The sequence below is a fragment of the Cuculus canorus genome, chromosome 2 (genome assembly GCF_017976375.1).
Source record: "Cuculus canorus isolate bCucCan1 chromosome 2, bCucCan1.pri, whole genome shotgun sequence".
Classification (NCBI taxonomy): Eukaryota; Metazoa; Chordata; class Aves; order Cuculiformes; family Cuculidae; genus Cuculus; species Cuculus canorus.
This window is the reverse complement of record NC_071402.1, coordinates 26126483-26142629: the sequence shown is the minus strand read 5'-3', so window position 1 is coordinate 26142629 and position 16147 is coordinate 26126483. Positions and strand designations below refer to the sequence as shown.

The 16147-nt window shown below is 41.1% G+C and overlaps 1 protein-coding gene across 3 annotated transcripts in view; it reads right to left on the bottom strand.

The window, feature by feature from the left end:
* Positions 1–980: 980 nt before the first annotated feature.
* CDH17 (cadherin 17) overlaps positions 981–16147 on the bottom strand; it is a 29580-nt gene continuing 14413 nt past the window's right edge. For all 3 annotated transcript variants that reach the window (XM_054060769.1, XM_054060770.1, XM_009558071.2), the window contains exons 11-18: positions 15081–15157; positions 13717–13908; positions 12243–12487; positions 10247–10377; positions 8860–9096; positions 5967–6083; positions 5744–5860; positions 981–2382 (exon numbers count right to left, since the gene is read on the bottom strand). In XM_054060769.1, coding sequence (XP_053916744.1) covers positions 2273–2382; positions 5744–5860; positions 5967–6083; positions 8860–9096; positions 10247–10377; positions 12243–12487; positions 13717–13908; positions 15081–15157 — 1226 coding nt within the window. In that variant the 3' untranslated portion in view covers positions 981–2272. The remainder of the gene's footprint in view (positions 2383–5743; positions 5861–5966; positions 6084–8859; positions 9097–10246; positions 10378–12242; positions 12488–13716; positions 13909–15080; positions 15158–16147) is intronic.

Sequence of the window (16147 nt, the reverse complement as noted above, 5' to 3'; positions counted from 1 at the left end):
CAGTTTTTAATTCTTTTCTTTTTTTTTTGGCTGGACTAATGCACAGTGACAGAAGCACTAAGAAGTGCCTGGTGCCCCAGCTGCAGGTTAGGTAGTGGCTGCATTGCTCAGGTGATGTCCCTGCAAGCATGAACATGACACATCCGTCGAGTGCAGGAGACTTTGAACAAGTGGGGTGAGGAAGGCGGTGCAGGTCAGCAGTGGGTGAGGTGGTCAGGGTGCTGTGGGCACTGGCTGTGCTCTGCTGCAGGCAGGAGCCTGGGCTGACGGGCAGTTATTGAAGCAGCAAGGGGAAACACAATCAGCCCCTGGAGATGTTTGCCCAGGCAGCCACTGCACAGGGAACCATCCAAGGTGGTTTCATTCAGACACAAGCCACTTTTTGTAGATTAGTGCCTGCAGGAGGCATGACCCTCGATCCACCGAGAACAAAAGTCCGCAAGCCTGAAGACATAGTCAAGATCCCAAGGAGGGGATAGTTTTTTGTTTCTCCTGGAAGCTCTGCTGTCTGCCTGTCTCAGCGCAGCTGGGCAGCGAATTACCCTGTGAGATACAAGAAATTGCAGCAACACTTCTGTAAGCTAAGGGAAGGAATAAAGTCCTGCTATCAAATCATCCATGAATGTAGGTAAATAAAACAAGAAATTTTTGACCCTTCTCCAGAAAAGAAATCATTGAACATAGGAGATGTGTTTGGGTAAAATTTGCAAACAGAAAGACACATGACGGAGACAAAGCACAGTGGAACTTCTACCCATTTTCCCCATCTTCAGATAAAGCTGTATTGGTATACACAAGTACAGTGACTCCTGAACTTTGGCTCCTTTATTTATAAAACAATACACTAATCCCAATCCCTGGATACACTGACGTAACTGGATGTCATACTTTCCAAACATAATGGATTGCATTCCCATCATAAAATAAATACATTCCAGCAGTGAGCCCCACAGCAAATAACAAATCCAATCGCCGGGGAAGATGGGTGAAAAGGTATAACAATTGGGTTGTGTTGCTGAACCAAAGTTTTTGTTGGCAGCACTCTAGGAAAACCCATTATAATGCAATGCTACCAAAAACGTGCTCTTTTCTTTCTAGTTCTGAGCTGCATGCAAAAGCTGTTAAAAAAATCCTGCGTAAACATATTCTTTTCCATATGACCTTTTCTTCAGTGTTTTCAAAAGCATATTGTTTTTTTCAGTTTAATACAATATTTGTCAGCTTTTATTTATAGCATAAAAGAAAAGGCTCCCTCAGACTCTCATACAAATGCCCTTCTATAGGCATGCTGTCAGGAGAAAGGCTTTACTTTTCTGAATGTCATCCTGGGCTCAAACACCTTTCACTGAAACCAAGATACAACTGCCTCCAGCAACCATTGCATCTTGAATCAGTGCGATGTGTATCACTCTCGCCTGAGAGCCATTTTTTTTAATTTGCAGTATGCAAAACTGAGGGTTAATACAATAGATAACCAAGTAGCGACAGTTTACTCTCATACACTCTTTTTTTTTTAATAAGATAAGCAGACACTAAAGCCTTTAAAGAATATTTTTATTCTTATCTCATGTGTAGGGGCCAAAAAATATTTGCAACAGTATCATAAAACAGCACATTACCCTACTGCACACAACTCAGCATGCATCTTCTAGCTTAGAAACCGTAATGAGAGGCTTTGTTGCTTCACAAACTGGTTATGGTGTGTATCAAAAATGAAAAACTGAAATGTCACATTGCTGGTGAATGTTGCTAGCACAAATTCACCAGCACAATGCAAGCAGGCGTGACCCAGGGCAAGAGCTCCTTTGCTGAGAGTCAGAGACTTCATAAGGCATCTTCAAATGTAGCACAGGACTTTGATTCCCATTCTGCTAATCAGTAACTCATCAAGATGGAAAGAGCCAGAGATGTGCAATTAGATAAAACTTAGTCCTCTTGATATTCCATATTTATTTCAGCTGCCAAGCAGAGAAGGCTGGTCACGTATATTGATCCTTGCAGGACCACAGCATTTCGTGTTGTCACGAGTTAACACTTCAGTAAAAGCTGAAAAAATTTTTTTCAGTAAAAAATTCTTATTAATGGATGATGCTGAAGTGTATGTAGGTTTTTTTGTTTCATGACTAAACAGTATCACCTACAAAAGTGAGACCAGAACCCTAGGAGCCTGCTTTTGCATGTTTGTATCCTCAGTTCGTGATTGTACACTGCTGAGCTTTGGGAGCCTTCCTTCCCAGCTCAAAGTGCGTTTTTGTCTCTTGATGAACAGTCATTAAGCCAGTCTATTGAGTTCAGACTTATCCTTTGCATCTTGCTGATGACTCTTTGTTTCATTTTGCTGTTTGTATTTCATGTGAAGAAACACACCCACTACAATGAGAACTGAAAAACAGAGAATACTCATCAGTAAAAGGAAGAGAAAGTTTTCTGAGAAGGTATTTCAGCAAAGAATTTGACACTCACACTGCAATATCCATGCTACTTTACCTCCTAAACAGACACAAACAGTTTTGGGGAATGGCCATGCAGCATTGGACCAACAGCGTGTTCAGGGACCTGAGGCACTGGTGAGCAGGATCAGATGCATGAGGGCTCAGGAGACTTCCCCCAAAGGAGAACTTCTCTAGGATCTGACCAGATGGCAAAGTGTCTTTTCTAACCCCCCCTTCCTCTGAGCAGTGATCTGTCATTTTTGTCTTGAATTGTAGTCCCTGGTTGTTCGGGTTTTTTTCCCAATGGAATGACAATTCTGTCACAGCAAAGCTGGATTCCTGACAGCAAGATTGTTTTTCAGGAATTCCTTGGTATGAGATAGGAACAGGTGATGAAGCCCAGAGATTTGTGCACTTATAACTGAGAATGAGATTTTCTTCTGGCCTGGATTAGAAGTGGTTATACATTTATCATCACTTGTTATATGCAATCTAAGGTGTCTAGATGTCTTCATGTGCATACATACATATATGTATATATACACATCAAATATGCATATTATATATTTATATATATTGGATCTTTTTAAATTATTATGAGCTCGTTAACACTGTATGCATGTTTATTTCCTCTTTATCAGTGTTAGGTTATCTATCACTTTCAACATCTCTTTCTTCCTGTTCCTGTTCCTGTTCCTGTTCCTGTTCCTGTTCCTGTTCCTGTGTATATAGCAGTGCTCAGCTACTCTTCTTGCCCCTTTCACTGGTCTGAATTTCTGCATTTATGCAGTTGTTCTTATTTTAGATTAATATTTGTAGTATCTGAGTAGTTAATCAAGGAACATTGTGAGTATCTGCTACATGCTAATTATTCTCCCACCCCCTTCTCAATGGAAGAAATACCTTCCAGGAGAGAGATTGTCTTTATGAAAGAGTTTCTCCCATCAGAATGCATTGGCTGAGGGTTTGGGGTATGTTTCCTGTTCTGTTGTATTTTGTTTTCCAGCGTCTATGCTCTGCATTTCTTTTAAAGTAAGATTACAGAGGATCCTTGCTCTTGGAGTGCAAGTTGCTGAGGTCTGAGCAGTTCTTGTGCAGGAATTCATTCTGGTATCAGATAGGCCCCAAGACATGGCTGGTTTTACGGTCATATCTTTTGAGCTTCAAGGCCAAACTCAATGTTTGTAATCTCCTCAGGTTTCATAAAATCCGAAAATACTACTCACCACTTTTTCCTTGCCCATATCTGATCCCTGTTAAACTCACCTCAGTGACTTCCACTTGATTTTGCCTTTACAGTGAAAATGACTTGCTATTGAAAAAACCTGCATACTCATTTCAGGAATTACTTTAAAAATCTTTTATAAGCTACTTGCATTGTACTTTTTGAAAGTCATAAAGCAGCAGCAAATTTTACTGCGGTCTCTGAAATTGAACAGCTCTCTTGTAATGAAAACATATTTAGTCAGTTATCAAAAAAAAAATTCACTTAATGTGGCACTATGCTAAGTGACACATCGGACCAAGGCATTGTGCAGAAATAAGTGATGTGAGGAGATTGAACAAAGATTGTAAAGATGCAATTTGAGGGATTTGTCTGTAAATCTCATGGTCTGAGTATGGCTTCTTGCATTTTAAGTTCTTTGAATTTTTTTCTTTTTATTTTCAAAAGACAAATACATGCATCACATATGTGTTGGCACTTTCTCTTGCTTTAGGGTTTTATGTATTACAAAAAAATAAACACAGAGCTTTGGCTTTGTCTTTTTAGGTACTGAACTTGTTCTTGAGGGCTCATCCTCTTTTCTTTTAGAATATAAGTAATGGTAACTTACATAAGTTCTTGGTTTTTTTCTCTTTTATCCTCTAATTCCATCCAGCTCTCTTAATATGAGGTCTGTAATGTATTTCATGACTTTTATTTTATTTTCACTGTGGGACTTTCATACTCCCTCCCCTCTCTACAGCTGAGTCACAGTTTCCCATTCTGCCTCTTGTGACAATCACATTTAAAAATCACATGGGACTGAGCGCTGAATTCTTGCACTGCACTTCCTAGGGGACTGGATCCCATCAACAGTCATCTTCACTACTTTTACACTTGCATTGCTAAGGATAATACTGAAGGAGCTAGAGAATGTTACGGTAGGGCCCCTCTCGATCATGTGCCAAAGGTCTTGGGAGTCTGGGGAGGTCCCTGCTGACTAAAAGCTAGCCAATGTTGCTCCAATCTACACAGAGAGCATGAGGGAAGACCCGGGGAACTACGGACCTGTTAGTCTAACAGGTTAGTTCCTGGAAATATTATGGAGATCATACTGAAAGGCATTTAAAGACTACTGTGATCATCAGGCACAGTCAACATGGAGAAAAGGAGGCTGAGGAATGGTCTTATTGCTCTCTACAGCTTCCTGAAGAAGGAAGCAGAGGGAGATGGGGTCTCTTGTCCCTAGTATTCAGTGATAGGACTTGTGAAATGGTCAAAGCTGCACCAGGAGAGGTTTAGACTGGACATTAGGAAGTGTTTCTTTACCAAGAGGGTAGTCAAACACTAGAGAGGGCTTCCTAGAGAGGTGGTCGATGTCCTAAATCTGTCAATGTTTAAGAGACATTTAGAGAATGCCCTTAACAACATGCTCTAACTTTTGGTCAGCTCTGAAGTGACCACCAGGCAGTTGAACTGTGTGATGTTTGTAGGTCCCTTACAACTGAAATAACCTGTTCTCCTCTCCATTCCTCCATATCAAGAAACATTTTGTCTTGTTTTGGAAAATGTTTTGTGCTACTTGTTGAAGTTGCATCAGCTCATGCCTGTAAGAACATAATACTGTTCATCTACCACTTTACAATATAACTGTACTTTGGTCATGTAAATGCCTGTTACCCATAGCTCAAAGCTATTCTCCGTATGAAAAATGGAAACCTATAATACTGAAACAGGTGAATCAAATCATAATTGTAAGCTACAGGTACAAATATTGTAAGCATAACATCCCTGGATGCTTCATTATTCTCACTATAATCTGGAAGCCCAAGACTAGGCTTCAAAAATGACAATATGCTGCAAGTGCAGCATTTTCTTCTGTCACAGCTGCTTGCTGTGACATTGTACGTGCATACAGAATAACACACCAAAGAAAGCTATTCCTCTGACCAACAACTTACAAGTTTGCAGGAAACATGAGATCTTTCCTCTTTTTGCTCATTCTGCACCATTTGTTCACCCAACAAGGGATTTGGTGCTAGAAATACAGCAGCACCATCATATCTCAGGGAGCTGGCTTCATATCAGCCAAGAAAACGTTACCTACCAATAATAAGCAGGACGCCAACAAGAATCCCAACTGCCTGCCCAGTGCTTGGCAAGGAGTGCTCTCGCTCTACTTCAACAAAACACGACTTTTCACTTGAACACTTGCAGACGTTTACTGCAAAAAAAAATGCAATGAGGTTGATGAGAAGTTTAATAGTCCAGTTTGATTATTCATAAATGTAACTCTAGTCTTGAAATAAATACTTCTGTGCATAGTATACCTTCAAGATTCACTTTTCCTTCCAAAGGTGGTTTTCCATTGTCATTAATTATTACTGGAACATGATACACCTTCTCTTCAAAGTTAGTGTGTTTCGGAGAGAGGTAAGCATGAGTCGCTGTAGGTAGGAAATGAGGTATTCATGTGAGCACAAAAAAAAGAAATTTAGCTTAACATTCATACAGCTGCAAATGCTCATTTTTAAGGCTGTTTTGCATATGACAGTAGTTCCTGTTTTCCCTGACATATTCCCAAATCTCATTGGTTTGCAGACATTACATCAAAAGGGACCATCTGAATGCTAGTCTGACCTTCAACACAATATGGTCAGAGAATTTCTCTCCTAATTTCTACAGCAGACCAAATCTGATCTTGTGTAGTGCTACCCTGATAACATGACATCGAAACAAAGAATAATGTCCCATATTCGTGGAAGTCATAACAAACTTAAATTGTTCCCAAGATGACTTAGAGGGACAGATCACCCTTCCAGAACACTTACAAAATCACATCTAAGACTCTTTAAAACTTGGAAAAGTAACACTAGAACAGTCATTGGGATCACACCACAGGTCTATCGATGTCAGTTTCTTGTCTCTAGAATAAGGGGAGATAACAGTAAAAAAGCAAGCATGCATTTTATTTTCTCCTAATGCTCTCCCAGCCTTCAACCATTTATGACTTAGGGACTTCCTGAGCAAGACGTAATTTGCACACCCATATTTACTGAACTACACAGGTCTTAGCAAAAAACTCTTTGGAAAACCACATATGAACTCCCTTCACTGCAAGAGCTGACCATTTACTTCAACTCCTAAATGTTAATTTATAATTTATCCTTTCAAAACTTATCCCTTTCATATTGTGGCAACCCAGCTTTCTCTAGTGGGACATTTAGTCAAATGTCTTTGTCCTGGTTTTGATTGGGATAGAGTAAATTTTCCTCTGAGCAGCTGCTGTGTGATTTAGCATGAGAATAACATTGATAAGACATTCTGTTTTAGTTGTTGCCAGGTAATGCTGATGCTTGGCTGGGATAGGGTTAATTTTCTTTCCAGCAGCTGTTGTGATTTAAAGTTAGTGTGAAAAGAATGTTGATAATACACTGATTATTTTAGTTGTTGCTAAGAAATCAAGGACTTTTTCAGTTTCCTGTGCCCTGCTAGTGAGCCGGTATACAAGAAGCTGGGAGGGACAATAGCCAGCCAGCTGACCCAAACTGTTCAAAGGGATATTTGATACCATATTAACATCGTGCTCACTGTATAAATTGGAAATTGGCCAGAGGCCAACGTTCAGTGTTTGGGGCTTATTGCTTGAGGACAGGCTGGGTCTCAGTCATTGGATATTGAACAGTTCATCGCACATCACTTGTTTTGTATATTCTATTGTTATCTTCTATGTTCATATATTCATAGAATCACTAGGTTGGAAAAGACCTCTTAGATCATCAAGTCTAACCATTCTTATCTGCCACTAAAGCATGTCCCTGAGCACCTTGTCTACCCACCATTTAAATACCTCCAGAGATGGTGACCCAAGCACCTCCCTGGGCAGCCTCTACCAGTGCCCCATGAGCCTTTCTGTGAAAAATTTTTTTTATGATATCTAGTCTGAACCTCCCCTGGTGCAGCTTGAGGCCATTTCCCCACGTCCTGTCCCCTGACACTTGGGAGAAGAGGCCAGCACCCGCCTCTCTACAACCTCCTTTCAGCCTCCTCTTCTCAAGGCTAAGCAACCCCAGTTCCCTCAGCCGCTCCTCCTAAGACTTCTTCTCCAGCCCCTTCACCAGCTTCGTTGCTCTTCTCTGGACACGCTCCAGAGTCTCAACATCCTTCTTGTGGGGAGGGGCCCAGAACTGAACACAGTATTTGAGGTACGGTTTCACCAGTGCCGAGTACAGGGGCAGAATAACCTCCCTGGACCTGCTGACCACACCGTGTCTGATACAAGCCAAGATGCCATTGGCCTTCTTGGCCACCTGGGCACACTGTTGGTTCATGTTCAGTCAGCTGTCAATCAACACCCCCAGGTCCTTCTCCTCCAGGCAGCTTTCCAGCCACTCTTCCTCTAGTCTGTAGCACTGCCTGGGGTTATTGTGCCCCAAGTGCAGGACTCTGCACTTGGCCTTGTTAAACTTCATCCCACTGGTCTCAGCCCATTGTTCCAGCCTGTTCAGATCCCTTTGGAGAGCCTCCCTGCCCTCTAGCACATCAACACTTCCTCCCAGCTTAGTGTCATCTGCGAACTTGCTAAAGGTACATTCAATGCCTTCATCCAGGCATTATTTTTGTTGTCATTATTATTATTGTTGTTGATGTTGTTATCTTTTCTCGCTCTTCCTTTGTTGTCCTGTTAGGCTGTCTTTATCTCAGCCCCCGAGGGTTGGGCATGGGGAGTGAAACAGAGCAGCTGCTTGGTCCCAGTTACAGGCTGAGGTTAAAACCACAACAGTCTCTTAGTGCTTCAGACAAGTTCTCTTGGCCAAGCCATTATCCATGTGCTTACCGGCCCCTTTCAAAGAATTCCAGTAGGTTTGTGCCCACAAATTCCCTTTGCACATGAAATGTCGGACAAAGAGAGTTTGAAAACTGTTCTAGTTCTTTAGGAGTGATTTTCATTCATATAAGCACACAGTATATTTTATTATTACGTCTTTCTTCTACCATAAGTACTAGTGAAATTTTAGCTTGCAATGTACTAGATGTCATCTCTTTAAAATTAATGACTTGATGTGTTCAAATTTCATGTCAAATTTCTCAACAACCTATTTTTTTCCACATGGAATACTGGATATACAATAGTAGGAGTGAAAAGGAATTCAATATGTCTTCATATTTCCCAGAGTACTCAGAGAGTCCCATGTCATTGTAAGAACAGCTTTACTAACTTACCATTGGCTTTTGAGAGTTTCCAATTATTTCTTGTATTCGTATCATCCACGAGAGAAAAAGTAAATGTTGAAAAATACCACTGTTTATCATCATCAATAGCTTGAATTAAAGCTCTCTTTCCTCCAGCGAGTGGGTGGCAGAAGAAAGGAGGATGATCCGTAGCTAACCGTGGAGGATTGTCATTCACATCATGTAACTGTAGTACCAAAGTTGCTTTGGATTTCTGAGCTGCATTATCTGTAGAGTTTAACAGAATGCAGTGTCAGATGCATGTCTTGGAGTTACACATTGCATTGTTGCGCTTGCAGCTATTCTATAGGTACGCCATCAGGCAGGGAAGGAAGGTGCTATTCCATGTGCAGGTTGTGCGACGTCTCAGCAGGTCCTGAGGGACTCATGATAGAAGCCACTACTTTTTAAAAAATATTAGGTTTTTTACCCCAAGTCTTGCTAACTATGGAACACCAGCAAGTGAAAGGGAGGTGGATAGACCATCGTATCAAGTAAGCGGCCACATATGAGCTGACCAGTGCTCTTTGGAGCATTCCTAAGCATGAAACGTCTTAAGTTTGCCATCTGTCTTTTATGCATAAGTAATAGAAGTCAACATTCTGCCTTGGGCCAAGACAAGGGGCCCAAGAAGAGCTTTCAGAGCTCTGCCATTTCTCCAGCCTGTTTCTCCAGGAACAGCCCCACTCCCACTTGAGTGCTCAAGGAAGCACTCCTTTTTCCTGACATACAGAAACTGCATCTTTACCCATGTCCCCCAAAGCAGTCGCCAGCATTATTTTTTATCTGTGTTTAATAAAAGAAATCTAGATTGTGACTTATTCAATCAGATATAGTCCAGAGGTTTTAACCCCTATTAAATGTAAATCACTTAATGAAATCTCCCTGGATGAAGGAATCTGAAAGATTCTAACAGCTGGAACTATGAACCCTAACATGTTTCAGGCTAACTACTGTATTAGTTTTATTCACAATAAAATGAAATTCTGTAGAAGATTACAAGTTACTCTCGAGGTATGTTTTCGGGAAGCCTAAACATACATACAAGACTAAAATCTTTGTAGCAAGAGGAAAAAAGCAGCAGAAAATGTTGATGCTGAAAACACTGAAGAAATTCTAACCTTTTCTATATGCCATATAAAGCAGGTATAATGGTATATGATAGCTAACTTCATGAAAACTGTTCTAATCCTCATCTGCACATGGATTTCTTTTAAGAAAGTGAAATTCTTAAGAAATATATACTTCACATATTCAGGATATGTCACATGTTCCCATATTTTTTGTGTGTTCAGTCATAGGAAGTATGATAATTCTTCATAGAGCAGTAAGAACAGGGGATTCCTCTGTGTGTGTGTGTAATTGTAGCATTGCTTACTTTGCTCTGATGCAACAACATCAACCGTGTATATTTCTTGCTGTTCTCGATCCAAAGCAGAAGCAGTGTATATCTGCCCAGTCACTGAATCAACCCTCAGCCATTTCCTCACGTCACCTTCTAAGGAGTATCTTTGGAAAGAAATTTTTAAAAAGCCACATAATATTATTCCAAATCAGAAAAAACAGCTGACAAAACAAATACTTCTTCATTGATTTTAGGCAAGTGGGTTGATTATAATTGTGCTTAAAGAGAGGGTTCTTGGAAGAACACCTGTACAACAGCCAATGAAGAGACAGACAGAGGAAGGGGAGGCCAAAACCATTGAGAATAAGGAGCGAGAGCAGAACTGTGGGAACATCACTCCTCCTCCAGCCTGTGTACTGCAACTCTACCTCTCTCCTAACTGGGAAACCTGGGGTATTTCTGACCTTTTGGTCCAGAATCCCACTTTGTCCCAATCCCACATGCTTCTCACCCCATTACATCTCCCACACCTTGGTTTTGATGGGAACACAAGTCTAAGGCTGGGAAGGAGAGGAAGCAGTGCAATCAGGCTCTGTTTTTTTTGATTTGCAAGGGGACAGGATACCAAGGTAGACTACAGTGGTCATTTGCTACCAGTAAAGCAGCCTGTAATTATTAGGGCAGCCTTGGAACAGGGAGTGCATTAAACACCATGACATAACTGCCTTTATATTATCGTTCAAAAATCCCTCAAAGTCTCTGAGTATTTACTTCCACAAATTTGTCCATGAACATATGACCCAGTTAAAGCATAGGCATTTGCTTGACTAGATGTGACCTGACCTTCTCATTCAATGCTTTGTTCTTTCAGTATCCCTTGCATAAAAAACAGCATGCTGACATATTTCTGCAATTTTTACTTTTTATACTTTTTATTTTATGTCCTTTAACCTATTTTTTTACTAGAAATATTGTTTATGTAAATATGAATTCCTGTCATCTGTCTCTGTCATCATCCTCTAGACCTTCTGGACTATGTGGCTCACTGTCAAACCAGTTTGACAGAAAGCCAAACATGCTATGTTCCCAAAAGTAAGGGGAAAATAGAAAGCCAGATGAGGAAACCTGTGGGAATAAAAATCCACGGGAAGCCTAACAGTCATATTATGCATTAACTACTTAGTCTTTCATTTAACTTTAGTTAATTTCAAGGATTGTTGAATGGGAATTGAAAGGGGAAACAACCCTTGGTTTGGGTTGATTTGTTCAGCATGGCAGCTGGGAATCATGCAGCCACAAATAACTTGTCTATCTGAGTCTACTGCATGAGGTACATTTACACCATGCAACACAGCACTTTGCATAGATGCATGAGCTCACAGAGACTCAAGATGACTTGACCATACAACATAGCATTGGGCTACTAAATGAGCCAGACTGAGGTTTTGCATTCCACTCACAGACATAGAAGCTGCCTTGCATCTGCAGTGGAAGCAAGCATATCGTCTTTAGTAGCTGGAAAAGAAAATGAATTAGTTGTCAATTACAGGTTTGAGCTCCACTGTAGGTTGTGTGTTTTGGTGGAGAAAAGCCCTGCATGGTTTCCCATGTGACATGAAAAGCAGCTACTGTCCTGCAGGTTCCTAGGAGTACGCAGTGTCTGCTTCATTCTTTTGTCAAAGACATTAGAGGTATAGGAACCCTACTAGTCTCAGACCAGCTCTGCCTTTTTTCTGAAGACATATGTTGGCCTTCTTCCCTTTTAGTTTCCTGGTTCAAGGGCCCCACTGGCAGATGCTTGTCACAGCACAGAGAGAAAACTGGTTAGAAAAGCACTGCCCAGCAGTCTGCTGAAGGAGGGTCACCAGCCACCAACCCAACACACCTCCACCTTCTACCAGGAAATGAGACTTCTGTAAAAAAGTCTTTTTCTGCATGCTAAATATTGAGCGTGTTTTCCTTGTACCTCTTTTAGAACAAATTTATAAATCCCAAAATCAGTAAATAAATCATGGTCACTCTTTTTTACCGTACAGTATCCCCCTCAGGATCATAGGCTTCCACGGTCATGACCAGGGTGTTGACAGGAATGTCTTCAGACACTTCTCCTTTGTAAACCGTCTTGTGGAAAACAGGTGGCTCATCCACATTTTTTACAAAAACTTTAACGAAGGTAAGAGAACTTGAGTTGTACTGCACGCCTGGCACCAGCGGTTCAGGGTTTGTGGCATTGATCACCAGGTTGTATTCTGGAGTTGTTTCAAAATCAAGAGCCTGGAAAAATTAAAAAAAAAAAATGAAGGTGTTTTAAGTAACAGCCCTGCTGCTTCAGGGAGCTCACATGGGAAACAGAAGTCCTCCTCTTCTCAAGGAAGAGATTGCATCACAGACACAGATGAAAGAAGAGAGAGCTGTGAGAAGCGAAGTGATACGGGGAACAGCCAATTTAAATGAAACCATATGCCTGTTTGGAGACCGCATCAGCAACTGCATTTCCTAATAATGTTGCCACCTGCCTCACTGAGTTTAATAACTATATCCTGTTTACAGCAATGGTATTTATAGCTCTGTATAAGAAGGTCTTGAGTGACATCCAGATGACAGAAGTCATGTGAGTGTTCTTATACCATGGATTTTCTCACAACTGTCTCCATGGGAAAAAAAATGGCACTGAGGTTAAGCCTGAAGATGATCCACCAAATGCTGCATCTGCCTGCCTTTGCCCAGCCAGCATCAGGCTAACTGGATGTAAACAACATGTCAACTCTTGGAAAATGAGTGATAGATTGTCCGGACCTACATTTCAAGCACCTTCAAGAAGGTGAATTTCAAAGGAAGCACACTTTTGCTATTGAAATTCATTGATGCAGCAGCAAGTGTTCTTTATATTGCTGTTTCCACCATTCAATGTGTGGGATGTATCACCCACCACAGCACACACTGACCTTGGCTTTGTTGCTGTCAATATTTGTCTCATCAGGAACAAACTGCCTCTCCATCATGACATTGAAAATGCTGGTCTCCCTTGGACCTCCCATTGCAAAAGCCACAAACAGCCCAAAGCACCAACAGGTAGGAGAAGGATCTGCCTTGTGACAGTCCATCACCATGACCGCAGACCATGGAAGCATTTAATTGGCTTTCCCTTTTCCAGAAATGCTGCTGTAAAATCACTCAAGAAATGCCACATTTTTCTTGATAGTGCATAAAGACCTATTTCATTGCCCAGCAGAAGACTCAGCAGAGAGAGATACCAATGGCGCTGGGTGGGTAGGGGACAACAAAGGTAGGAGGATAGATGTGCCTCTGTACTGAACAGGAGTAGTGCCTGAGCCCAAGAGTGGGGCATTCTGCAGTCTGCGCCATGATCAGAGTCCTCACCTCACCACCAGCCTCCCACCACAAATCATCACCAGGGCAGTTAGTGTTTATATATATGTGTGTGTGTGTGTGTGTGTGTGTGTGTGTGTGTATAAAGGAGAAGAATAAACTTATCTATTCACCTTGTTAATCTTGACAAACCCTCGGTTTGTTTTAGCATCTGTCTCTATGAAGAATGTGTTGTTTGGATCTCCTTCCTTCACTTGGTAAATGATGTAGGAGCTCCCTGTGGCAGGCTCATCTCCATCAGTAGCTTGAATTTCTAATATCACTGTTCCTTCTGGGAGATTTTCTGCAACATCTACACTGTTATACTGAGGAGAGACAGGTCATTGAAACATGAGAAGCCGAGCACCATCTGCAGACAAAAACCTGAGTGCTACAACAATCTCGTGACCCAGAAGCATGGATGTATATTAGCCCACAGCAGCTGTGTGAGAGAGGGAAGCGGTGAGTGCGCTTCACAACAGAGGCATAACCAGGTTAGAGAGATGCACAAAAACGTTAGGCAAGTGTCTTGCAGCAGTACATGTGAGCTATCTCGCTGCCCAGGGGATCCCAGACCTGCAAGATAGGCACTAGAGCCTCTGCAAAGTTACTATAATGACCTTTTTAGCCATTTATGTATCAAAGATGATGGGACAGTGGGTAAACTACTAGTATAGTAGTCCCAAACCTTTACCTCCTCTGCTGGAACCGATCCAAATTCAGGAGATGCTCAACAGCAGTAGGCAATGCAGTCAGCAAAGCCCAAAACCCAACACAGCTTCCCCATGAGGACACCTACACCTTATGGGCCAGACACCTCTGCTGAGCCCACTGCCTACATTGCCTACAAGTATGATTGGAGCTTAGACACATAAGTGTAGATACTCCAGCCCTGCAGCGTCTGTAGGGAAGCTTGGGCCAGCAGGCAGAAGTCAAAGAAGGTCCATAGGTCTCTCTGACAGATATCAGCACCTCCACCAGAGGAAGAGGCAAGAGCCTCACAGTCATTCCTGAATAAAGGGCCAGCAGGCATTCATTTGGGCATGGTTCACTGGACCACTCTTTCTGCTTAAAGAAAATACAGCCTCTGATTTCCATTCACCTCCTGGTTTTTTTGGATATGTTAATATTGGAAACCTGGGAGTTGTTAGATTTTTTTCCATTCAGCAATTTTAATTAATTTTTGCTTTCTCCTTTCCCTCTAGAACTTACATTTCTGAAATAAATTGCTTCAGTAGAATAATTTCTTTCTGTACATAGCTTTCCACTGAATAAATTACTTAATATTTCAGAATTAACTTGGAGTCATTCCCACTGCTGCTGTATAGATAGATCTAATACGCAGGCTTGCAGCAACACCTTTGTTTTTCACTAGTGGATTGCTGTTACTTGTTCTGTAAAGTACAAGTTTCCCATTGACATTTAATAGACACTGAATACATCTTCAAACATTTGTCAAAAGCTATTAGGACATAAAAACGATGTTAAAAATACTTACCTGTGATTTTTCAAAGATGGGAATTTGATCATTGATGTCTATTACATATATTTGCACATCACAGATTGTTTGAAATACTGCATGCAAAGAGAAAAAAAACAACATCATGGCAACCTTTCTGCTGAAAATAACTTTCTGCCAAAAGGGTTCTCTGTGAGCAAAACTCAAGCAAAACCCCATTGTTGTAAGAAGCACTTGACCTCCAACATCTCATGGTGAGTAACATCACTCTCTACCTTCTATTCACCTTCCGAATTTCTTCAGCACTGACCCATCCTGTTTCATTTCATTTCTCTCACTTTTTTGACCGTTTACCAGGACTATGATAGCTATGAATTGTATCAGCTTTCTCAATATTATTTTTGCATGTCAAAAAGCAAGCCCCAGGTTGTTATGCTACCTTGTCCTCTTGGTGAGCTGTCAGACAACAACCTCATTTTCATTACAGCCAGACTTAAACTTCAGATCTGTGTAAATCTAAGTGTTACCTGAGCAAGGGCACCCATAGCAATGGGCATTTGTGGTTTTAAAAGCATATTCTGTCTGGTCATGTGCTATTCAAATGCAGCTGAATTTTAGTGTTTTACAGGCATGCTTCATGAATCAAAAGTTAAAGAATATTCTAACAAAAACCCTGTTCAGATGGGATCCAAATAAGCATCCCAAACAAATCGACAACTTTTCCTCTTGCAAGATTTTCATATTATCTGCCTACATCACACTATTTGACTAACAGATATCTCACACTGCTTTCTTTACATGCCAATTTCTCCATCTATAAGTTTTGCCTGACTAGAAGGTCTGCAGAACAAAGATTTAAGCCTTAGTATGGAGTTTGGTTTCCTTTCCACTCAGTGAACCACAAAGGACTCCTGGGAACTTATATAATGAACGAGATTCTTTCTGAAGATTAATTTCAGCTCTTAATATTTTAAAATGCATTATGTGGACTCTCTGAGCAGCTGTGTTTAATTTCTTGATTTTTTTTTTCAGTGAGTCCTTTTGAAAGATTTTGGGGGGGGAACAACAATCATGATCTTAGTATTTTTTCCCCTGTGGAAGGAAAT